The sequence below is a fragment of the Pleurodeles waltl genome, chromosome 10 (genome assembly GCF_031143425.1).
Source record: "Pleurodeles waltl isolate 20211129_DDA chromosome 10, aPleWal1.hap1.20221129, whole genome shotgun sequence".
Taxonomy (NCBI): domain Eukaryota; kingdom Metazoa; phylum Chordata; class Amphibia; order Caudata; family Salamandridae; genus Pleurodeles; species Pleurodeles waltl.
In genome coordinates this window covers 89,396,282-89,423,012 of record NC_090449.1, presented here as the reverse complement: position 1 = coordinate 89,423,012, position 26,731 = coordinate 89,396,282, and the positions used below count along the sequence as shown (strand labels likewise).

General features: G+C 46.9%; 1 protein-coding gene across 3 annotated transcripts in view; it reads right to left on the bottom strand.

The window, feature by feature from the left end:
* TRRAP (transformation/transcription domain associated protein) overlaps positions 1–26,731 on the bottom strand; it is a 1,102,174-nt gene that overhangs the window by 940,616 nt on the left and 134,827 nt on the right. For all 3 annotated transcript variants that reach the window (XM_069209830.1, XM_069209829.1, XM_069209828.1), the window contains exons 18-20: positions 3,653–3,844; positions 2,673–2,838; positions 60–316 (exon numbers count right to left, since the gene is read on the bottom strand). In XM_069209830.1, the coding sequence (XP_069065931.1) occupies positions 60–316; positions 2,673–2,838; positions 3,653–3,844 (615 nt within the window). The remainder of the gene's footprint in view (positions 1–59; positions 317–2,672; positions 2,839–3,652; positions 3,845–26,731) is intronic.

The window sequence follows — 26,731 nt, the reverse complement described above, 5'->3', positions numbered from 1 at the left end:
GAAGTCCATTTCTGAACAACCTCAGGTTTCATCTAATGGCTATTACAATCAACATTTACCTGCATAAGTTCAGCTCGTACTGGTTGAATATGATCGTACAAAAAGTCAGGTTGGAGATTGTCCACACACAGTTCCAGCGTTCGCAAGCCTTGACTAACTAAGGTCTGAGACCCATTCAGAGCAGACACCAGTGGATCCATGAGCATGGGAAGATAGGGCAGTAGGGAACTCAGCCGGACAGGGACAGTAAGGCACAACTCCACAAAAAGGTCTTTCATGTGTTGTTTGTGTAAGCCGCTCTGCAACATATTCAGACCTACAAAACAGAAAAAAAACTAATGTGTAAAGACCAGGCGAAGTATTATAAACATCTATTTTAAACGGTTTCATCTGCATTCTGGTTCCCATAAAGTGGACAACCCATTTGGAAATAGTCAGACTTATTAGAGGGAGAGAGAAAAACAAAACAAATACTGATAAACTCAAAAATGTCTAATAAATGGCAAATTTGTGAGGAAAATATCAAAGGTTTGCTTTGAAAATGTGGAAGTTATGTTTAGGCAAAGGCAAAAATAACTGCTACACAACACAAAAACGAAACTCACAATTCACAGTGAAACATAAAATACTGCTTTGCATAGGTTGGCGCAAGCTTTAAGTCTATACAGACCGACTAGTATTTAGTGTGAGTAAAAATACATTCATATGTCAGGGTTCCTTACCTCTAAAGACCTACTTGTCGGATTAGAGCTGCACTTACAACAAAATTCTAGTCTGCTTTATGATAAAAAAAAAACCATTAAGATTTAGTGCTAAACTTATGGTGCTGCAGGGGTCAAATTATTCATAATTCACATCTGGATCTCGTGTGAAAACTGAAAGTGGTGGCATATTTCTCGTCCAAAGACTGGTTGGAGGAGAAAATGTTTTCCATAAGCCCAGTCTCCTGGAGAGAAAAGTATATGAAATTCTCTGCCAACAAAATTCATATAAAGGAAATTTTGCAGTCAGACAAGTACATACTGGAAACAAGTGTACTTAAATAACCAAACAGTGTGGTTCAAAAGAGGTAATATGGGCAAAGAATGTCAAATTGGAACAGGACTAATATGGCACTGAATATAAAACACAGTGTCCTGTCTGAGAAGTACTTTACAGCTGATGTTCGACACAAAGGTTTGGAGCTTTAACACTTGCAAAATTGTGTGCTAAATATATCTAAGAAAAACACACTCGCTGCTCACGGCTCTTGAAACTCTGGGAAGCATTACCCAATAAGGGAGTAGGCTCGGAGATGGAGGCCTTGATCGACGATGCTCCTTTTTCCAGTCTCATCAGCAGGTAGACCGGGTGAAGTTGAAGAACGCTTGTTCTTATTCACCTTCCTTTTACCTGACCATCTCAAGGACTGAGTGGGACGACAAAGAATGGGGTTCTCTGCAACTGTCCTTGAGACCTTCCTCTCGACCGAGATTGGGAGCGATGCACAGTAGAGTGCTGGGCCACAAGAAACTTTAGGTACTGCTCCCTCAAATCTTTTGGATTCATGGCCCAACATTGAGAGCCTGACTTCGGGTTGTGATCGCGCTCCAAACACCGCAAGCACACTAGGTGCGGAAACATCATGGACATTGCCCCTTGACAGAGGTTCCACAGGGCTTGAACCCATTCCCTGGTGACAACATTCTTGACGCACCAGGTGAGTAAACCCTCAAAAATCTTCAATAAAATGTCAAAAAAGACCAGTCAAAAAGCAACTTAGCTGTAGCTCTTCTCCGGACAAGTGGTGGCTAGAGCACAAAGAAAAGATATGACGCCAGCGGCCGGGGTGATGCCTTTATAGGACCCGCTATGTCATGGCTCACACTAAGACAAATGTGGAGCTGACTAACGCCACCCAACGGCGAGCGGGGGTACTGCTTGAAAACAATCTCCAGATGTCGACTGATACCTGGGGTAAATTCTAAGGTAAGGAACCTGCAACTAGACATTTCTATCAGATATGACCTTTTTAACAAGTAGGTTTTTACAACAGTAAAAAGATAATACAACACATGCAGAGAAATATATTTTTTAAATGTGGTCATTGCAAAACAGACAAATCTTATTATTAACTTACCCCCGTTTCTCCCTTTACACAGTCAGAACTGTCTGATCTAAGGTAGTATTTAGGGGTGTCTTATCTAAAATTGAAAGGATGCTTTTACACATGTCGAAATAGTTTATTTTGACATGTGCTGACTGCAGTTTATACACCCATTCAGCACTGACCTGAGCCATGCTTTTAAGATCGCTTAAGTGTCTTGCCCCACTGAAGCCCACATTGCCTTTTAAATATAGCGGAGGCCTTTTTAGAAGTAGAATTAATTAGAAAAATGAATTCTTGTTACCATGTTTAAGGGCCATGTACTGGGAGTGGTTTGGAATTTTCAAGTGCCCAAAGCCAAAAATACCAGGATATCGAATTGGAAAACAGTTTGGGAAGTATACAAAAATAAGAAAGTCATCATACAATACCACCTCAGAAAGTAGAAGTAAAAACAGATCTGCAGGATGTTGCTAAAGTGTGGAATGTTTTACAACCTCAGACACTATGGAGCTAGCCCTCTCAAAGCACCGGTTTATCCAATTCATACAATAAGTTCAGAAATATAGAAAGTAGATTTTCAAACCTTGTAAGAGGTTTGGCAGCAGTGGCAAAAACTCCTGATACAGCAGATCATGGCTTCCTCCTCCTATTGATCTAAAGAGAGCTCTGAGAAGAAGGAAATAGTTGTATGGCTCTTTTGCAGTCTGTGCCAGTTCCATTGAACTGTTCACGATCTTGTGCAAATGAGGCTGAAAAGAAGAAAAACCGAAGTAATTAGACTTTCCCTTCAATTGGTTACCTAAATCCAAGTGATATTTAAAAATGGGTGTTCAACATGCTCAAACTAGAAAACACTGACTTCAGACACGTTTACAGAATATTGTGTTTCATCTTCAAGGCATGCTCCCTGGACATATGTCCGACAAAAGAGAAACAGAAAAAGCTTAAAATGGCACTCTGTCCCTCATAAGTTCTAAGGTGTTATCTTCCTGTGAGTTAACAAATATTAAGATTTACACTCATCAGAAAGGTGAATACATTTAAAAACCTAGAATTACTGGATTTTTTATAGCAATTTTTCTCTGGTTCAGGGGAGTTTAATGCCTGCATTTGGGGTGAGGAGGGTGAACTGTCTGTTCCTCCTAGTGCTGAACAGGCAAACAAGGACAGGCATGTGTCCAAACCTGCGGCCCCTGTGTCTTCCACAGACTTTTCCTGGGTGCAGGTTTGTACCGAGGTAAACTGGGTTCAGTAACAGTGGACAACTAGTAGGTGTCTGGAGCAGCATTCTGGACATACCTCTGTAAATAACTCGCACTGCAGGCCTAAGAACTGTATTTAGAGAAGAAAGAAGGAACGTCAAATTTTAGTTAAAAAAAAAATGATAACCATTGCAGCATGTTTATCGGTTCCATTTCAGCAGCAACACATGGAGGTCGGTTATGCAATCAGGCCGATGCCAATAAGAGGATGGTCAAGAATAAAACTAATACATAGGAAACATTAATGCACAATAACAGGATGAATAAAGATTTCACAGCACAGCAAGTGTAGTGTGATTACCTTGAGCATCTGTTCATTTTCAGCAGCAAAGAGAGAAACCGAACCAAAGACAAGCTTGAACAGCTTGAGGTAGAGATTGGACAGCTCTACATTGGAGCCCATTTCCGGAAGACGATCTAGAAGATACTCCACTAGAATTGTTGCAAACAAAGCCGAGGTGGTTGGGTTTGCCAGAAATGAGTTGGCAACAATCTGAAAAAGCAAGCAGTATATTGGGAGGAAAAAAAAAATTCAATATAGAAACATTTTACATCTACACCTCTCAGAATCAAAATGCAGACAAAAGGAAAAAAAGTGTTACTTACCCTGTAAGCATCTATTCATGGAATGTAGTGCTATAGATTCAGATGCTGTGCATACTCCATCGTCTAAGAGTTGGGCTTGGACACATGCACCTTGTTTCTGATCGAAGAAGTTGTAGAAATCTGGTTCTTTATATGATATATCAAAATGAGATATTGTGCAAAGAACCCAGGGGGTTCACTTACTACTCGACAGGGGCTTGCTCTAGCAATCCCAAGGTTCTCCTTTGGGGGGTAGTGTGGTCGAGCAGACAGGCTTATCAGGGAGTAGTGTTAGACATCTGCACATACACACAGTGTCAATAAAGAGGACACACCTGAACAAGGAGATCTACACCATTTGAAAAAATAACAAAATATCTCTATATGTGTTTAGCCACCAGAATCAATACGATCAGATAAGTATGTTTAGCAAGAAAAATCTTTACAATTTAGAAAGGTTGGCAGTGCATTTCTGGAAAGCTGAAATGTTATCCTATGGGGAAAAACAAATATTGCAAACAAGTACAGTACAGCGACCAACGGGACCAAACTCCTGGACTTAAGCTAAGTATTGGGAAAGGATAAGGACCACACCAACTGGTCACACCGGGCGGCACTAGGCAACCAGATGCAGAGGTGGAGTACAGCATCCGGTGCCCAAGATTAGTAAATGGAATCAGTCTTGATGAAGAGAGGCAGCAGGTCAGAACAGGGAATCCTGTCGAGGGGAACAAACAAGGGGGTTCAAGTCTTGAGAAATGCTCAGAGACGGAGGAATGTCTTTGATCCTCTTCTCCCACGGGCGACGGGTGCAGAGGTGCCCTGAGGCGTCAGTTTTTTTCTACCGGGAGCACTCGCAGTTGAGTGGGCCTGCGGGCAGAGGCTGCAGGTGGCAGTGGAGAGTCCACAGTGGGCAAGTCCAAGGTGGGCTTTGCCTCTGGAGGGCTAGGGTACCACATTGGACCACTTCAGCTCAGGCGAGGCAGCAGAGGTGCTTTCAGGTGCCAGGTTTTCAGTGGCCAAGAGTTCTCGCAGTTCTCTAGGGGTGCCTGTAAGAAGCAGGAAGCAGCTCCGCTGTTCCACAGGAGTATCTGTGTCTTTACTGAAGGCAGGCAGTCCTTCCAGGCTTCTGCAGGCACAGCTGCTTGCATTATGAGTCGACTTTGGTCCAAATTGTCAGAAACAGCAGAGGCTGGCAGGGCTGGAGCCAAGTCAGATGCTTCTACTTCGGTCTATGCTTTTGCGGATCGAGGGTCTTCCGTCTTTGTAGGTCAGCAGGAATCTTATTTCCTGTTTCCAGGGTCTCCCCTAAATACTAAATTTAGGGGCATTTCGGGGAGTAGAGGGTAGTAGCCAATAATCTACTTACTCCTGGGGGTCACTTCACCCCCATATGACCACTTACTGTGGTAAGAGGGCATAACCCTGTCCCCAAGTTCCTAAATCTGCAAACACCAAGATGTCAGATTTATAAACGTTGAATCCACATAAGGCAGCGCCCCTTAGAGGAGTGACTGACCTGAATGATGGACACACCTCTCTGAATACAACAATTCCCGTCTGTCCTGGTGTCAAATGGGCCCTGGCATCTCTCCTTTGCGTGAAGCCAGAATCTGAATACCAAGACACACAATACACAGGGGGAGGTGGTTACACCTCTATCTTGCAGAAAATCCTTTGTTCTGCTTCTCCGGCCTGAGCCTGCCTCACCAGAAGGACGGCAGAACAGTGTCTGGGGCCAGCAGCAGCCTGGGCTGGCAACATGGGTGGGAGCAATATTGAACCTTCCTTGTGCCAATTGGTTCCCTCTGGGTCCTCTAAGAAGGGTACAGAATCCGAGAAATTCCAAAAACAACCGTCTTGTGTTAGCCTGAGGGACACCCGTACATATGGGAGTCTCGGGGACTACTACTACTTACCTTGGGTACTTCCATACTTTCCCAGCCTGTGGGATCCTAACACACATCTTTGTTGGACACCTTCATTTTTATACCATTTTCTTAGTATATGGTTTGACCCCCTACCCCTCAAAAATAGGGCACCATGTATTTCTATGCTTTTCTTACTAAGTCTATTTGTTGTGTGTAGATATTTCTGAGTGGAGATATACCAAAGTTAGGTTAATCCCAATGTTATAATAAAGAATATTTCATTTTTGTAACACTTGGTGTGGTTCTATCCTGCGTGAAAATCATTGACTGCTACTGGGGTATTGAAAGTGCTTTAAACTCCTCCCAGATAATCTTGAGCTGCTCTCCACAGCTATCCCTAGAGAGCTTTGGTTAGCTAGGCGCAAAAACACATATCACTATGAGTTGCCTGGACTCAGCATAGGATGCCACACCATAGGTGTGCACCATAAACTGAGCCAGGCTCCTACAGCACAATGCATGCTGCAGCCCTTCAGGACCCACTTTGGTACCCCTGCCCTTGGTACAAAGGGTGCCACTTACTAGGGACTTGCAAGGGCTAAAGTTACTGGCAACTGCGGAACAATTGCACAGATTTAGGGAAATCGATCTGGCACTGGGGACCTGGTTATCAGGAACCCATTGCACTTTCAGTCACAACTGAATCGAATGCCAGGCAAAAAGTGGGGGTGAAAATGTCAAAAAGGGGCACTTCCCTACAGAAGTCTTCGAGTCACGAGATGTGGTGGCAATCGCCTCCACAATTAGATTGTTTTTCCCGGCCAGAGGGTGAAGATGTAGATGGAGCATAGAGATACAGAAAATATGACTAATGGAAATAAAGAATTAAGGTAAGAGTATCTGCAACATACCCCAGGCGCTCAGGGACAATAATGGGCACATGTGAATCTCCAGCACTATATGCCACCAACAGATGTGTACAGGGTAACATTTTCTGTCTGTGGGATATATAGCTGTAGATGCACTTGCTGTGCATAGACAGTAAAGCAATCCTCCCCAAAATCAGTGGCTTAGCCTAAGAATAAAGACCACTGTCTAGAACCCAGTGGTCAGAGCTAATTGCCCCCCTCACCCCCCCCTCTGTGAAGCAGAAATCCCCACATCCCACCCGACAGGTTTTAGGTGGTACCAGGGAAAGAGAAGAACATTACTGTTTTGGCGGGTGTTGGCTCTTTTAGGAGCTGTCCCCTTGCCTCTACCCTTGTGTAGGGAGCTGGGTTCTGGTTGCAGTATCCTACCACTTTTTGCCTGGTTTTTAGATGCAACTTCTACTGAAGTGCACTGAGTTCCTGCTAACCAGGTCCCCAATGCCTGTGTTCATTCCAAAAACAAGACACCCGGTCACTTGATTCGCAAGTGACCAGATACCTCATCCCCCTATGAGACCCCAGCAAATGGTACATCTAGTACCTAAGAGGCACATGGTCCCTCAGAGCTGAAGCACAACTTGTGCCAATCTGAGGAACCCAGCACCAACCTTATGCAGACTGCCGCTGCAGGCTGCGTGACAAGGTGCTTCCAAAACTGAAAACACGACATGGCACACAGTCTGCGCCATGTCCCCTAAACACTGCATGCAATATATGTAAGTCACCCCTCTCGCAGGCCTTACAGCCCTAAGACAGGGAACATTAAATTACTTGCGAGGTCATACCTGCATGGGCAGATATGCCCTTGCTATGTCTTTGTCGATTCACAGTCATAGTAAGTGTACAGGGAAACCATTTTAAGTGCATGTGCTGGACACTGGTCACTATAAGTTCCCCCACTACATGATGGCTTCTCTGAATCCTGGGATGTTTGGTATCAAACATCTCAAAATAATAAACCCACACTGATTCCAGTGATAAATGTATTAATAAATACCCACAGAGGGCACCTTAAAGGTGCCCCCTGAAAACCTACCAGCTACTAGTGTGATGACTGACTGGTCGTGACCAGTTCAGCCACCAAAGACGTGTTTCTAGACCGCCACTGTGAAAGCCAGTGCCCGAGTGTAGAGACAAAAGCCTGCTATGGGAGGGGTGTTACCTCCTCTCCCAGGCAGGATGGACATTCCAAGGCAGGTAGTTTCAAAGGCCTTGTCGCCTTTGTAATGTGACCCAGGTCTCTCCAAATGGTGGAGATGACCAATCCCCCTCTCCTAACCCTCACTTTTGACAGCAGCAAAGGCGGGGAAATTAGTTAAATTAGGAGGTATTTCCTCTTCATGCCAGTCTCACCCCTAAGGTAGACGAGCTGAAGTGGACACTACTTTTTTAATCCCTCCATCTTGTTTTGAAGGAATTAGACCTCTAGGGATATGGTTATCCCAGTTCCTAGCTGAAGGTCATAAGAAGGGTGTAGTCACCCTTAAGGTGGTCAGCCCATTGACTACCGCCTAGCACTCCCTTTAATGTCCCCACATTAAGTATTTAGGAGGCACCCCTGAACCGTAGAACTCAGATTCCCGATTACCTCAAAAGAGCCGGACACTGCAAAGTCACATCAGCAGAAAAGACTGCAGATACCAACTGACTTGGCCAAAGCCCTACTGGCCTGTCTGCAGTCCTTGAAAATCCTGCCCCAAACGTCGACCTGTCCTGCAGCCCAGCGACCTCTAAAACTTTGGGAGAACTGCCTGCCTTCAACAAAGATCAAGATCTCCTGAGAACAGCGGACATTTTAAAAAAGAAACCAACTTTAAAAGAAAAGGAACTCGGCCCAGAGGAACTGCGAAACTGCCCCAGCACCACCTCTGCACACGATGCCCAAGACCCAAGTCGCCCACCAGTACAGTGAAGGTTCTCCAACGATTCTGAGTCCAAGTCCACGTGGGTTGATCCTTGCCTCGAAGCCTGCAGCCTCAAAATAAAGACTCTCCCAAACCGTGACCTACCCTGTAAGCTTTTCCTGACAATAAAAAGGAACCCCTGCACCAGGAGTCCTGGGCCTTGGTGAGCTTGACAGTTGGTGTCCCTACTGTAGGAAGCTGGCCTGATGTGTGGTGAGCACCTAGGGTGTTATCTCCTTATACCAGGTATCCCCTATTAATGAGTTGTAGGCAGTGTCTAGGAAGCCAGGGATCTTTAAAGGTCACGCCGGATGAGCAGCCAAGACTTATCTAGGAGAATAGAAGCTTATGCAATACCACTATAGCCACACAGCACTTATACACATGAAAGAACCACACAGTGTTACAAAAATAAAGGTCCTTTATTAAAGTAACAAATACTAAAATACTGTATAGGCAATACTCGACTAGTAAAGTAAACACACCATTTTGTGCACATTAGAAGTCAGTAATTAGCATAGAAAGCAATAGTATAAACAATAGCAAATAGTGAAGGCCCTGGGGGAGACCAAACCATATACTAAGTAAGTGGAATGTGGAAGGCAGTACCCCCACCCGAGAAAATGGAATCAGTAGAGGGGAGATGGAGGAACTAGGAACCCCAAAAGGTAAGTAGCAGGGTGCACCCCAGCGACCAGGAGAGAAGCGGTAAGCACCTGGTTTTTCCCCAACCCACGGACTGCGCAAGACCCAGACAAGACTGGAAGAAACCAAATGTGGATCCTGACAAGAGGAACTGCAAAAGAAGGGGACCAATTCCAGTTCGAGTTGGCGTGTTAGGCTGTTGCAGGAGCCACCACTCACCCTTCTGTGGATGCAGGACCAGGTCGACGATGGATGAAGAAAGTCAGCAGTGCAGCACAGGAGCAGAAGAGGAGTTCCAGAAGTGATACAAGTGATGTCCCATGCCAGCAGTTGTGATGCAGTCAGTGGTGCTGGAAGACGACAAACAAGTCTTGGCAAATGCAAGAGTCGGAGAAGAAGGTTTTGCAAGACTGAAGAGGACCAGCAAGGCCCAGGGGACTCGACCAAAGGAGGGGAGTTCAAGGCGACCCTCAGCAGCTCAGAGAGTCACAAGAAGAAGAGGCAGCCCCACACAGGCGACCCACAGGCAACTGGCAGAGGAGTCGAAGTGATACCCACTCTGCAAACCTGCAGAGGAGACCTACGTCGCTGGAGCAGAAGGCAAGAGAGTGTGCTTTGCAGGTAAGTGTGCTGGAGGTCGGAGCTACACAAAGCCTAAAGATTCCTTGGAGGAGGAGCAAACAAGCCTTGGTAGCAGCAAGAGTCGCAAGGACTTACCGTCTCCCAAGTTGGAAAGCTGGTAGAGAGGACGAAGGGGATCACTCCAGTCCACCGCCTATGATGCAGGATCCATACAGTTCCGGAGAAGAGGGGATCCACACAGCTGGTCGTCATTGCAGTTGGTGCCTGCAGATGTAGGGGAGTGACTCCTTCACTCCAAGGGAGATTCCTTCTTACTTCTTGTGTAGACTGAAGACCATCATTCTCAGAGGATGCACAGCCAGGGAAATGTTGCAGTTGCTGGAAGGAGCTGGTGAAACAATGTTGCAGGGCAGAGTTGTCGCTGGAGTTGGAGATTGTCGGCTCCTGGAAGGTCCTGTTGCAATCCTGGTGGCCAGAAGATGAAGTAAACGATGCAGAGGAGTCCTGCTGGAATCTTGTACGTCAAATCTGAGGACCCCACCCAAGAGGGAGACCCTAAATAGCTCAGGAAGGGGGATTGGTCACCTAGCAGGGTGACCACCTATCAGGAGGGGGCTTTGACGACACCTGCCTGATCTGGCCACTCAGATTCTCCCAGGGGCTTTTGTGCACCTTAAATTCAAGATGGCAGAATCAAGTGGCTACCTGGAGGAGCTCTGGGCACCACCCCTGGGGTGGTGATGGACAAGGGAGTGTTCACTCCACCTTCCATTGTCCAGTTTGCGCAAGAGCAGGGACCGGGGGTCACTGGACTGGTGCAAAAACAGTTTATGCAAGGAGAGCACCAAATGTGCCCTTGAAAGCATACCAGTGGCTTGGGGAGGCTACACCTCCCAAGCACTATAACACTGGTTTCCAAAGGGAGAGGGTATGGTCTCCCTTTCCCAAATGAAATCCTTTGTTCTGCCCTCCTCTGCCTGAGCTGGTCAAGCAGCAGTAGGGCAGAAACTTGTCTGTGGGGTGGGCAGCAGTATGGACTGGCCAGACACCACAGAAGACTGGTAGGAGCAATGCTGGGGGTCCTCTCAGTAACCCCCAGTGTGCATGGAATCATACAACCATTACTGGTAACAGCATTCTGATAGGATTCAGACATGTTTGATACCAAACATACCCAGGTTCGGAGTTACCATTATGTAGCTGGACAGGTAGTGGCCTGTGTCCAGTACACGGGTATAACAGCTTACCCGAAATTACTAAGTTCAGAGTAATAGAGCCGGCGTTCGTAAGAGCTCCTCTGCTCATACAGGGGTGCCCTCACACACAGGTACCTGCAACCTGCCCTCTAGGCTAGGAGGGCCTGCCATAGGGGTGACCTGCTGCAGTGACCTGTAGTGAAAGGGTGCATGCACCTTTTCACGCAGGCTAAAATGGCAGGCCCCTGCAGACACACATTGCATGGGTGGCACAATACATGCTGCAGCCCATGAGGAACCCCTGGTGCTCCAAAGCCCTGGGTACCCAAGTATCGTATACTAGGGACTTGTATGTGGGTACCAGTATGCCAATTGTGGGGTGTGCAAAGTCCTAAAAAAACAAATTTACAGGGAAAGAGCAGACACAGGGGTCCTGGTTAGCAGGATCCCAGTGAACACAGTAAAAACACACTGGCAGCAGGCAAAAAGTGGTGGTATCTATGCCAAAAAGAGGGTACTTTTGTACATCTACGTTCCCTAGCATCAGAACTTACCTGTGGCAGCCGTGGGTTTTCTTTGTTCAGTCTACTAGCCAGAGCATGCAGCCTTTGCCAAAAACCGATCTTCCCCTTTGACTTGCAATGGGTGCCCAAAGCTGTGTTTGCACTCTGCACCCGCCTGCCCCAGTACCGCCGAGGGTGTAAGTTTGATGCTGCCTTGGGTCCCCCACGTGTGCTTACCTCAACCCCGGGAGATCAACCCCTGACACAGCTTTACTCACCTGTGAGCAGCATATCTTTGATCACCCCATGTCCACTGGTTAACATTAAGCACCTGACCCCAAACTTGACCTCTCTACCAGGCTGCCCCTGTGCTGTTGTGGGTCCACTCTTTGTACTGATTTGAACCTTGTCTGGTGTTGACCCAAAACCCCAAACAATGGACTTGTAATTCGTGCAATTACCTACTGTAGGAAGTTGGCTCTGTATGCACTATTTCAAAGTAAGGAATAGTATACACAGAGTCCAAGGGTTCCCTTAGAGGTAAGATAGTGGCAAAAAGAGAGAATACTAATGCTTTATTTTGTGGTAGTGTGGTCGAGCAGTAGGCTTATCAAAGGAGTTGTGTTAAGCATTTGTTGTACATACAAAAGCAATAAATGAGGAACACACGCTCAAAGACAATTCCAGGCCAATAGGTTTTTATATAAAAAATATATTTTCTTAGTTTATTTTAAGAGCCACAGGTTCACATTTTACATGTAATACTTCAATAATGTAATACTGCATTTTGTGTTCCTCTGTGAATCTCCCCTGTGTCCTGATACAGCCCAGTGTTCAAGGATTGCAAAAAGACCTAGGTAAGGAGCCCAAAGATATTGCTGGTTAAATAGTATTAATTGTTGAAAAAGTGTTTGTTTTACTGTGGACTCTCTGTGTTTTCAGGCAGCCTGGCCTCTTTTAAAGTGGTGTTTGTTTAAAAATCGTTTTTTGCCGTGACTGTGTGAATTCCCTTGCTAGTTTGTGCCCCCTTCCCTTCCCCCCTCTCCCCCCCCCTATTTTTCTTCACCCCTATTCTTAGTAAAAAGGCAACATACATCTTTCAGAGTGTGGTTTTAGGGGACTGTTTTAATCTGTTTGTGTGATTGAAATTGTACTTAAAAGCTGTCTGCCCCCCTGTATTTTTGCCTTAAAAAAAGCCCGATTTTAGAGTGTGCGCCCAACACTATTGCAGTGTCTGTCTCTTAAACTATCTCCCCCTTACCTGGAAAGTAGACTCTGCACGCTTGGAAGTGTGGATTCAGCCTGTCTGTATCCAAGGAGATACTGAATAGAGCAGTAGCTGCCTTCCCCCAGGCCCCAGGGACTGGAGTTTAGTTAACTTGCTCCTTATATAGGTTCCTCGTGGTTGTTGCATATGCTGTTGTGATTGGTTGTTGGGAAATGGTGTTTCATTGGTTGCTAGCTCCAAAGATGCAGTTATGATTGGTGGATAGGGCTAGGATTCTGATTGGCTGTTGGTTCTAGGGCTGTGATTGGGGGTCAGGAAATAGGGCTGTGAGTGGTGATTAGGGCTGGGTCTCCCATTAGTTGGCTAAAATCAGGGTTTTAAATTGGATTGGCTAGGGTTAGGACCAGCTTCTTATTGGCCGTTAGGGCTATAAAAGGCTAGGATTCAGGGCGTCTGAACCCGGGCGTCGAGGCCAAGGGCAGTTGCCTGTTTGGGCCTGTTCTGGACAGGTAGGGACTAGGGCCAGAAATGCGGCCCAATACACATTCCACCAGGAGTGGTCGCTACCCCAACACCTCCCTCAACATGCAAACACATTATCTGCAAAGATATCCTACTCATGCATCACAAACTGACCACAGACATATTGCATTGCCCCACCACCCAACACAATACCCTACATACAACACATATACACATACACCCCATAACTACTACAGTCAAACACCTTCATTCTCACAACACCCACTACTCTGTCCCCTCCCACTAACACTACCTGCCACCACCCACACAATACAAAACTACAACATACAATTCTCTCAGTTTCAGTCTCCCAGATACACACTCTCTACTCATACTAACCAAAAACACTATCCGCTGTTCGCTCCACACAGACCACCTGTCTTCATAATAATGCCCAAACCCTGCCTTCAAACACATCATCTACAAACACTCTTCCCCTCTCCTCACCAATTACACACAACCATACAATCCCCACATTTCACTCCAGCACACATATTACCCCTTCCAGTCATCTCAACTAATACTTATTTCCCTGACACACACCCATCACCTCTTACACACCTCATAAATTCATCTCCAAAACACAGCAACACCCCATCTAACACTCAAATTCCACTTAACAGCACTAACTCACATACAAATCCCTCACCAAAAACAACTACACAAATATCCCCTCTCACTATTCCACAAAAACAATACAGACCACACACATCAGCACATCAAATCAACACAAACTTACATTACACTCATCATCATACCCACTCCCACCCCCAGGACTACACAAAGGATACAAATTCCATCCAATCTCCACCCCTACCCCCTCACTCTTCACAAACACCTCCCACAAGCACCCCATCCCAGCAACCTTCACTCACTCGCCTCTCCTCCATTGCACTATTTAGAGCCTTACATCATGATCCACATGCTCCCCCACCACCCCTAACCCATACTCCATCCACACTAAACAAACGCAAACAAAATAAAATACATGCCACTCATAGCAACCTTGCATCCCCTTGTTTGTTACATAATAAAACTACCCTACAAAAAACACTACACTCCTCATGGCTCTCTCAACCACCAAGTCCACCACCCACACACACAGACCCAACAAAATGCCTCCTTAACCTGCTGGAAGAGGAACACTATGTTGAAAAGCAAGACTATCGTGAGCCTCAAACAGTTATCACAACTAGCAACACTCCTGCTTCAAGCTCCCATTATACTACTTACCCTTCTACTAAACAAAACAACACTACCACTAACACACCTTATCTAAACTGCCAGCTCATAAATGCTCGATCACTCTCAAAAAACAAGCACCACATCTACGACCTGCTCACAGACACACAACCTGACTTACTATTCATTACGGAATCCTGGTTGGGAGATGACATGGCACCAGTGTGGCACGAAGCCCTTCCTCCGGGCTATCAAACCATCACACAAAACCGTATAGGCAAGAGAGGAGGTGGACTAGCTATTATATTCAAACAGGCAATAAACCTCAGTAAAACAGACAACATCTCCATACAAGGTTGTGAAGCCCTCCTTACCAGATGCCACCCTACTCCAACTTCCACCTGTAACTTTCTCCTCCTTTACAGACCTCCACCTAACAACTCCACTTTCCCAGATGCTTTTCTTGACACAGTCTCAAACCTTATTACACTATACTCCAATCTATGCATTCTTGGGGATCTAAACATTTGGTTTGACAAACCCAATATGCCCCATCCAAAAGCTATCACCACTGGCCTACTCGCATTGAACCTACATCAGATTGTACACAATCCCACACACATCGCTGGGCACATCCTAGATGTCATTTTTGCTAAGCCTGAACTCGTTACTATTCATAGCATCACACCAACCACCTGGTCAGACCACCATCTGATAACTTTCCGACAGACAACTCCACAAATCAACACACCCCACAACCACTTACATACATACACCTATCGACCATGGAGCAAACTCAATTTGGATCACTTAGAAACACAACTAACAGCAAACACAGATCTAGATACAATCAATTCTGTACCAAAACTTTATGAGTGGCTACAGGAAGCTTTTGATGTCCTAATACCACTCAGAAAAACTAAACATGACAAAAGAAAACCAACACCTTGGAGAAACACAGAACTTAAAAAGATAAAGCAACAAATCAGAAAGTTGCAGCGGACCTGGCTCAAAACAAACAACAGTCAAGACAAACTGCAGCTACACAAACTTAACAGGATATACAAATCATCAATCAAAAAAGCAAAAAAAAGATACTACTCAGACAGAATTCAAAATGCTCAATCTACAACCAAGGAATTTTACAAAATTCTCAATGAATTTCGAAAACCGACATGCATGGAAGGAAGTCATCCCACCACTCAAGATTTCACAAACAAATTGGCAACTCACTACACAACCAAGGCAGACACATTGGACTCATATTTAAAACAGAAGAAAACCATCAGCACCAACCCCTTTACTAAAATACCCTTTAAGAATAAACCATCCCAACCTCTACAGTCCTTCAAACAAATATCCCAGGATGGATTTGGTCAAAGCAAGCAGACCTTCTGGCTGCCCTTCTGACCCTTGCCCACCACAAATCTTCAAGAACATCCTGCTATCTACTTCTGCTGCCACACCTGTAAGAAGAATCATCAACAACTCTTTAACTTCAGGAACTTTTCCTACAGACCTGAAAAAGGCATACATACGACCATTATTCAAGAAAACAAATCTAGACCCCCAAGACCCCAACAACTACAGACCTATCACAAATGGACCTTTCCTGGGCAAATTGATAGAAAGAGCAGCATTCGCCCAGATGTCACAATTCATTGAAGACAATTCTATACTTTCAGACTTCCAAACTGGATTCCGCCCAGGAAGAAGCACTGAATCGGCACTCATGGCAATCTGGGACGATCCTAAAAACACAGTCGACCGAAATGGAGTTGCTGCACTACTTCTCTTGGACCTCTCAGCTGCCTTTGATACGGTTGACCATGACACCCTAACTCAAAGACTCCACAAAGCCGGCATACAAGGGATTGCTCTTGACTGGATTACTTCCTATCTCCAAAAAAGATCAAATATCATCCACTCGCCCCCCTTCTCGTCCGAACCCTACCTCACAAAAACAGGGGTACCCCAAGGGTCAATCATCTCACCTTTGCTTTTTAACATCTACATGATATCTTTACCAGAACTGATCAATGATTTCCATCTCACATGCTACAACTATGCAGATGACACACAAATACTACTTCAATTAGAAGACCCCAAAAACACTGAAAACTCACAAATCTTCAGTTGCCTCAGAGCCGTTGATCAGTGGATGACCTGGAGCCATCTCAAACTAAATACCTCCAAAACTGAAATACTCATATGTGGTGACTGGAAAAATTATGACCCACTGTGCGTCTGGCCTGACGATCTCGGACCACCTCCTCAATTATCCAAGGAAGTGAAAAACCTAGGAATCACCATGGATTCCAAACTAACTATGAATGCCCAAGTAGACAAATTAGCACGCACAAGCTTCATCACCTTAAAGACTTTACGACACATCTTCCCCCACCTCGGATTTCCACACAAGGTGCAAGCTACTATCTCACTTGTATTATCCAAATTGGATTATGCCAATAGCCTCTACCATGGATCATCTCTATCTGTTATGAAAAAACTACAACGTATCCAGAATTCCGCAGCCAGGCTACTACTACATATAAAGCCGCAAGCCCACATCTCTCCTGCCTTGAGAGCACTACACTGGTTACCCGTTGCCAGAAGATGCACTTTCAAGCTGCTTTGTATCACCCACAAAGCTATACATGGAACAGGACCGCTTTTTATCAGAAAGAAAATTACCAAATACATCCAACAAAGAACCCTCCGCTCAAGACTGGCACCCCGCCTTAGAACACCACCATACAAGAAAAAGACTGTAGGTGGTACATCCTTCTCCGTCCAAGCAGCCAAACTATGGAATTCATTACCCCCAACTATAAGAGCCACAGATAACTTTCTTGTTTTCAGGAAACTACTCAAGAGTTGGCTCTTTCCTTCATAACCCCCTTTTTTAAAACAATCTATGAACTGCATATGCCTATGTGGATAATTATTTTTTTCAGATTATACGTATATTTCTATTTATTTATAGTTTCTTTGGAAAATATGTATTTCCATTTATTTATAGTTTCTTTGGAAAATATGTATTGCTACTGTCATAACAATAAAATACACACACACTCTTTTAAACCTGTCTGACTAAGTATTTTTTACCTATGATTCTAATTATGTATTGTATGTGCATATGTGTGTGTATTCATGTGTGTGTGTGTATAAATATATATATATGTGTGTATGTATGTGTATATGTTGTTTCTGTGCCTGGCATGTTTGTGGATCATTGCATGGCTCCTGGTTTTTGGGTTGTTATACTAGATATCTATGAATTTCTGCTCTCATTTTATCACACTTATCTACTCATCACTCTTATGTCATGTCTCTATCAAACTATCCTCCATTCTCACTCTGACTCATCCCAAATCCCTTCGACCACTTTCATCTCCTAAATACCTCTGCCTAAGCTCTTCCCTCCACCTCCACATCTAACTCACCAAACCTCACTCTACCTCTGTGACCTCCCACACAACCCTACTAAATTCTCCTGCATTCATCTCAACCTGCTACTATGCTCTCCCTAACCCTTCCACATCCTCTTTCCCCTCCGTCCCCCTTTTATTCATCCCAAGCCTTTGGATTGAGTAAATGAAGGATATACTCCCAATTAACACTTCTGGATTTCTTTCCTCCTCCACCCCTCCAAAACTCCAGTCAATCTAACTAACAAACTCTCATATCTGCAACTCAAATTAACTCATAATAATACTAAAACTGTACTCCTTATTAAATTATACTAATCCATCACTAATTCTTGTTGGATACCGGAGTAGCATGCTACTCATCGAAAAGCGCTTCGACGCCTCGTCAGGGGTAGTAAGCGCTATATAAATACGATTACAATTACAATTACAAAATGAAAGGTATTGCAGGTAGGTACTTTAGGAACTTCGAATAATCAAAATAGCATATATACTTTTCACATAAATCACATATAGCTATTTTAAAACTAGACACAGTGAAATTTTCACAGTTCCTGGGGGGAGTAAGAGTTTGTTAGTTCTTGCAGGTAAGTAAACCACCAACAGGGTTTAAGTTTGGGTCCAAAGTAGCCCACCGTTGGGGGTTCAGAGCAACCTCAAAGTTACCACACCAGTAGCTCAGGGCCGGTCAGGTGCAGAGGTCAAAGTGGTGCCCAAAACGCATAGGCTTCAATGGAGAAGGGGGTGCCCTGGTTCCAGTCTGCCAGCAGGTAAGGCAGACCAGGGGGGTTTTGTAGGGCACCGGGGGGGACACAAGTCCACACAGAAAGAACACCCTCAGCGGCACGGGGTGGCTGGGTGCAGTGTGTAAACAAGTGTCGGGTTTTCAATAGGTTTCAATGGGAGACCAAGGGGTCTCTTCAGCGATGCAGGCAGGCAAGGGGGGGTGGGGCTCCTCAGGGTAGCCACTACCTGGGCAAGGGAGAGGGCCTCCTGGGGGTCACTCCTGCACTGGTGTTCGGATCCTTCAGGTCCTGGGGGCTGCGGGTGCAGAGTCTTTACCAGGCGTCGGGATCTGAGAAGCAGGCAGTCGCGGTCAGGGGGAAGCCTCGGGATTCCCTCTGCAGGCGTCGCTGTGGGGGGTCAGGGGGCAACTCTGGCTACTCACGGTCTCGCAGTCGCCGGGGAGTCCTCCCTGAAGTGTTTGTTCCCCACAAGTCGAGCCGGGGGCGTCGGGTGCAGAGTGTCAAGTCTCACCCTTCCGGCGGGAAACGCTAGTTGTTGCAAAGTTGCTTCATTGTTTCAAAGTTGCAGTCTTTGGTGAACAGAGCCGTTGTCCTCTGGAGTTCTTGGTCCTTCTAGATGCAAGGCAGTCCTCTAAGGCTTCAGAGGTCGCTGGTCCCTGGGAAGAGCGTCGCTGGAGCAGTGTCTTTAGAAGTGGGGAGACAGGCCGGTAGAGCTGGGGCCAAAGCAGTTGGTGTCTCTGTCTTCTCTGCAGGGTTTTTCAGCTTAGCAGTCCTCTTCTTCTTAGGTTGCAGGAATCTAGTTTCCTAGGTTCTGGGGAACCCCTAAATACTGGATTTAGGGGTGTGTTTAGGTCTGGGGGGGCAGTAGCCAATGGCTACTGTCCTTGAGGGCGGCTACACCCTCTTTGTGCCTCCTCCCTGAGGGGAGGGGGGCACATCCCTAATCCTATTGGGGGAATACTCCAAAATCAAGATGGAGGATTTCTAAAGGCAGGGGTCACCTCGGCTCAGGACACCTTAGGGGCTGTCCTGACTGGCCAGTGACTCTTCCTTGTTTTTCTCATTATCTCTCCGGGACTTGCCGCCAAAAGTGGGGGCTGTGTCCAGGGGGTGGGCATCTCCACTAGCTGGAGTGCCCTGGGGCATTGTAACACGAAGCCTGAGCCTTTGAGGCTCACTGCTAGGTGTTACAGTTACTGCAGGGGGGAGGTGTGAAACACCTCCACCCAGAGCAGGCTTTTGTTTCTGTCCTCAGAGAGCACGAAGGCCCTCACCACATGGGGTCAGAAACTCGTCTCTCAGCAGCAGGCTGGCACAGACCAGTCAGTCCTGCACTGAACAATTGGGTAAAATACAGGGGGCATCTCTAAGATGCCCTCTGTGTGCATTTTTTTAATAAATCCAACACGGGCATCAGTGTGGGTTTATTATTCTGAGAAGTTTGATACCAAACTTCCCAGTATTCAGTGTAGCCATTATGGAGCTGTGGAGTTCGTTTTTGACAGACTCCCAGACCATATACTCTTATGGCTACCCTGCACTTACAATGTCTAAGGTTTTGCTTAGACACTGTAGGCGCATAGTGCTCATTCACCTATGCCCTCACCTGTGGTATAGTGCACCCTGCCTTAGGGCTGTAAGGCCTGCTAGAGGGGTGACTTACCTATGCCACAGGCAGTGTGAGGTTGGCATGGCACCCTGAGGGGAGTGCCATGTCGACTTACTCGATTTCTCCCCACCAGCACACACAAGCTGGCAAGCAGTGTGTCTGTGCTGAGTGAGGGGTCCCTAGGGTGGCATAAGACATGCTGCAGCCCTAAGACATTCCCTGGCATCAGGGCCCTTGGTACCAGGAGTACCAGTTACAAGGGACTTACCTGGGTGCCAGGGTCGTTCCAATTGTGGAGACAATGGTACATTTTAGGTGAAAGAACACTGGTGCTGGGGCCTGGTTAGCAGGGTCCCAGCACACTTCTCAGTCAAGTCAGCATCAGTATCAGCCAAAAAGTGGGGGGTAACTGCAACAGGGAGCCATTTCTTCACACCTACAAAACTGCATTATTGTTTTCCTTCCATAGGTTACCATTTCTTAACTGCAAAATGTAATTAGTGCTGATTCTTGACACTGCAAAGTATTTAGATTGAAAGTTTACTGATCGGATTACAAAATTCTTGTGTTTGAAACATATATAAAAAAAATGCAATTTTTCTAAATTGGTCTCAAATTTATTCTCATTTCTTGCCTCTGTGGGTACAACAAATGCTTAGCACTACCCTCTGATAAGCTTAACTGCTTGCCCACACTACAACAAAATAGAGCAATGGGTCCCAACCTTTTGACTTCTGTGGACCCTCACTTTATCATTACTGGAACCCAGGGACACCCACTGAATCATTATTGAAATCCAGGGATCTCCCCCACTGAGTCATTACTGAAAGCATGGAATCTGTTAACATTATTTCATTTTCTAAGCCGTTGCAAACCCCCTTAGGAGGCTTCGAGGATCCCCAGTGGTCTCGGACCACAGGTTGGGAACCACTGAAATAGAGCACTAGTCCTATCTACCTTTGCAATAACAATTGGGGATCCACTGGACTCTCTGCACAGTGTACTTCATGTCAGTGCACTATATAGAGAGCCAGCTTCCTACACCTTGGCACTGCCCCCGCATAAACTACCCTGTAGTAACCCTATGAAGTGGTCTGCTGCTGTTGTCTGGTATAGGTGATGGAAGCCTCGGGGTGGCAACTGTCTTGTCTGCGCCGCAGTACTGTGGACGGTGAAAGTAGCTGCAGAAACTGGGAGACTGCAGGGCACCCATAGCCTTAGCTGTATCAGTCTCCTTGATCTTCTCAAGCATTACATCCACCTGAGGGCCAAAACAATGCTTGCCATCAAAGCAGAGATTAAGAAGGTGTTGCTGCACCTCCGGTTGAAAGCATGGCAGCAGAGAATTAAACTAGAATTAATGCCTCGGGCAGCCGTGTCTGCGGCATGAAAGCACACCAGATTTTACTATTGGAGATAATCTTCCTCACCAATACCAATGCATGACCCTGCTTGCGGTATTGCTCTGGATAATAGCCTCCATCTGGGATCAGCGGGGGTGATCATACCAGAAGAGCAAGCCCATGGAGTTGGTAATGCGCCACAGAGTGGCAGATTGGGCATTGCCAACAGGAGCATCTATGGTCTTCCTCTCCAGGTCTGGGAGGCTGGACAAACTCCTCTAAAGATGGCCTGGATGGAGCCAAAGAGGGTCGGCATCCAGAATACCCAAATTTGGATTTCGGCTCCAAAGCTTTCTAAATGTGGATACTGCACCAAAGTAGTAGATGAGGGGTGAGTCTTTGAGGCGGTCTTCAGCAGAAGGTGTTGGGGCTGACTTGGTAGTTCTGCGCCGACCACGGCCATGGGAGCTGGGTGTTGGTGCCTCAGATGAACAGGTGGTAGTGGTACTTAATGCAGGCTTCGGCAACAAACGAGGTCCTGGCAGCTTTGGCTTCAATGGCAGACCGGGAGGTGGCCCTCTCCAGAGAAAGCTGCTTCCGTCACAGTGCCAAATATACCCAGCTGTTGCAGAGCTTCCCCCTGCCTTCGCCAAAGATCTCCAGAGTGGCCTCCTCTTCCAGGCGCTGCACAGTTGAAGCAGAGGCAATGCAAAGCACCCTACAGGCCCCAAAGGATGCTCTTGCTACGGAACGCAAGACATGCCACACAGGATTCTTTGATGGTCAGAGGACATACCCAGGTTATAACTTTGTGCAAGTCTGTCCTGGGATACTTGGCATGGCGAAATGGGCAGAACTGTAAAGGAGTTGTAAGGAAATGCCTCCTTGGCATGGTTGCCCCCTGACTTTTTGCCTTTGCTGATGCTATGTTTACAATTGAAAGTGTGCTGAGGCCTGCTAACCAGGCCCCAGCACCAGTGTTCTTTCCCTAACCTGTACTTTTGTATCCACAATTGGCAGACCCTGGCATCCAGATAAGTCCCTTGTAACTGGTACTTCTAGTACCAAGGGCCCTGATGCCAAGGAAGGTCTCTAAGGGCTGCAGCATGTCTTATGCCACCCTGGAGACCTCTCACTCAGCACAGACACACTGCTTGCCAGCTTGTGTGTGCTAGTGAGGACAAAACGAGTAAGTCGACATGGCACTCCCCTCAGGGTGCCATGCCAGCCTCTCACTGCCTATGCAGTATAGGTAAGACACCCCTCTAGCAGGCCTTACAGCCCTAAGGCAGGGTGCACTATACCATAGGTGAGGGTACCAGTGCATGAGCATGGTACCCCTACAGTGTCTAAACAAAACCTTAGACATTGTAAGTGCAGGGTAGCCATAAGAGTATATGGTCTGGGAGTCTGTCAAACACGAACTCCACAGCACCATAATGGCTACACTGAAAACTGGGAAGTTTGGTATCAAACTTCTCAGCACAATAAATGCACACTGATGCCAGTGTACATTTTATTGCAAAATACACCCCAGAGGGCACCTTAGAGGTGCCCCCTGAAACTTAACCGACTGTCTGTGTAGGCTGACTAGTTCCAGCAGCCTGCCACACCAGAGACATGTTGCTGGCCCCATGGGGAGAGTGCCTTTGTCACTCTGAGGCCAGTAACAAAGCCTGCACTGGGTGGAGATGCTAACACCTCCCCCAGTCAGGAGCTGTGACACCTGGCGGTGAGCCTCAAAGGCTCACCCCTTTGTCACAGCCCAGCAGGGCACTCCAGCTTAGTGGAGTTGCCCGCCCCCTCCGGCCACGGCCCCCACTTTTGGCGGCAAGGCTGGAGGGAACAAAGAAAGCAACAAGGAGGAGTCACTGCCCAGTCAGGACAGCCCCTAAGGTGTCCTGAGCTGAGGTGACTCTGACTTTTAGAAATCCTCCATCTTGCAGATGGAGGATTCCCCCAATAGGGTTAGGATTGTGACCCCCTCCCCTTGGGAGGAGGCACAAAGAGGGTGTACCCACCCTCAGGGCTAGTAGCCATTGGCTACTAACCCCCCAGACCTAAACACGCCCTTAAATTTAGTATTTAAGGGCTACCCTGAACCCTAGAAAATTAGATTCCTGCAAACTACAAGAAGAAGGACTGCCTAGCTGAAAACCCCTGCAGAGGAAGACCAGAAGACGACAACTGCCTTGGCTCCAGAAACTCACCGGCCTGTCTCCTGCCTTCCAAAGATCCTGCTCCAGCGACGCCTTCCAAAGGGACCAGCGACCTCGACATCCTCTGAGGACTGCCCCTGCTTCGAAAAGACAAGAAACTCCCGAGGACAGCGGACCTGCTCCAAGAAAAGCTGCAACTTTGTTTCCAGCAGCTTTAAAGAACCCTGCAAGCTCCCCGCAAGAAGCGTGAGACTTGCAACACTGCACCCGGCGACCCCGACTCGGCTGGTGGCGATCCAACACCTCAGGAGGGACCCCAGGACTACTCTAAGACTGTGAGTACAAAAACCTGTCCCCCCTGAGCCCCCACAGCGCCGCCTGCAGAGGGAATCCCGAGGCTTCCCCTGACCGCGACTCTTTGAATCCTAAGTCCCGACACCTGGGAGAGACCCTGCACCCGCAGCCCCCAGGACCTGAAGGACCGGACTTTCACTGGAGGAGTGACCCCCAGGAGTCCCTCTCCCTTGACCAAGTGGAGGTTTCCCCGAGGAACCCCCCCCTTGCCTGCCTGCAGCGCTGAAGAGATCCCGAGATCTCCCATTGACTTCCATTACAAACCCGACGCTTGTTTCTACACTGCACCCGGCCGCCCCCGCGCTGCTGAGGGTGAAATTTCTGTGTGGACTTGTGTCTCCCCCGGTGCCCTACAAAACCCCCCTGGACTGCCCTCCGAAGACGCGGGTACTTACCTGCAAGCAGACCGGAACCGGGGCACCCCCTTCTCTCCATTCTAGCCTATGTGTTTTGGGCACCACTTTGAACTCTGCACCTGACCGGCCCTGAGCTGCTGGTGTGGTGACTTTGGGGTTGCTCTGAACCCCCAACGGTGGGCTACCTTGGACCAAGAACTAAGCCCTGTAAGTGTCTTACTTACCTGGTTAACCTAACAAATACTTACCTCCCCTAGGAACTGTGAAAATTGCACTAAGTGTCCACTTTTAAAACAGCTATTTGTGAATAACTTGAAAAGTATACATGCAATTTTGATGATTTGAAGTTCCTAAAGTACTTACCTGCAATACCTTTCGAATGAGATATTACATGTAGAATTTGAACCTGTGGTTCTTAAAATAAACTAAGAAAAGATATTTTTCTATATAAAAACCTATTGGCTGGATTTGTCTCTGAGTGTGTGTACCTCATTTATTGTCTATGTGTATGTACAACAAATGCTTAACACTACTCCTTGGATAAGCCTACTGCTCGACCACACTACCACAAAATAGAGCATTAGTATTATCTATTTTTACCACTATTTTACCTCTAAGGGGAACCCTTGGACTCTGTGCATGCTATTCCTTACTTTGAAATAGCACATACAGAGCCAACTTCCTACAGGAGTCCTTTCCATTACACAGATATTCTTGACTGTTTAAGGTGATGGGAGCAAAGGGACAGAGCTCCATTGCTGTCAACTCCTCTACCACACAGAAAGCTGACGAAGTAACACCAGACAGTAGATTGACAAAATGTGGGATTCTTTGAACTAACGAGGGATAGCGCTGAAAGCCCAGCAAGAAACTGGGTGGCATTGAACTGGAAATCCCTGTAGAAAGCTGGCTCTTTATATAGTGGACTAAAAAAGAGGTACACTGCACAAAGTGTCCAGGCAAACCTCAAAGGAATTACAGAGGCACAAACACCTCAAACATGCTCTTTTGTTGTAGTGTGGGTTAGCAGTTAGGCATATCAGAGGGTAGTCCTAAGCATGTATTGTACACATTCAGCAGTTAAGTGAGACATATACAATAAAGAAATCTGACACCATTCTATAAAATAACGTACTTTTACATACCAAGATCATCGGAATCAGGTGAGTACTTTTCAAGTTATAAATTTTTACATTTTTCAAAAGGTTGCCATAATGCAATTCTTGTGTGCAGTAATGTTATCCTATGGGGCAAAAAACATGGACTGGATTCAGGCAATTAGCAGCGACTTACAGGACTGCTTTCCGGGACTTCAATTCACTTCAATGGGAAACGGTCTGGTCAGAGAGAGGCTGCAAGCTAGGATGGTGGGGGCCAGTCTGAGGGAACCCACAGGGGGGCTCGGCCCTTGAGGTCCTCTGGGACATAGGGACACCAATGGCAGACTTCTCCTCAGGCTGTGGGGCTCAGGTGTAGTGGTGTCTTTTGGCGTCAGACCCTGTGCTAGAGTAACTCACAGTTAGAGGGGGGGACCTGCCGAAAGAGCCAGTAGGCTGGGACTGGGGGACCAGTCCGGCTGAATCAACAAGTGTGCTCAGGTCACACAATGCTTGGGGCACCTTTGGTCCTCTTCTCTTAGGGCTGGGACTGGGTGCAGAGGTGTCTTCAGGCATCTGGTTTCTGTCACCAGAGACACTCGCAGTAGAGGGGGCCTGCACAAAGAGGCTGCAGACAGCGACTGGGAGTCCAGTCTTGGCAAAACCAAGGGTGGGCTTACCCATGGAGGGGCTCAGGACCTTGCTGGCACAGTCACCTCCCTCGGGCTGTGGGGCACAGGTGCAAAGGCACTTTGATGAGTGTGGTGGTGGAGGTCAGAGGCTCTCTTTGTTTCTGCTGAAGAGGGGAAAAAAGGACTGATCACAATGTGGGTCTCACTGTCCCTAAAGTCCCTTGACGTGCAGGTTGGTTATCCTCAACGTTGGTGCCTGGTCTGGACACAAGCCTTGGCTGCCTCAAGGGGTCCGGTACCAAAGAATTGTTGTTGCTTCTTTTGGTGCCTGCGGGCCAGGGGAGTAGCTCCTCCACTCCATGGGAGTTTCTTTGGCTATTGGCAAAGCACTGGCAGCCCTCCGGGTCGCTTGAGAATCTGCACAGCTACAGGACGAGTCAGATGCTCCACGAGGGTCGGTGCAGCAGACAGGCTGCAAGGAATGGCGCCTAGTCAGTTGTGCTCCT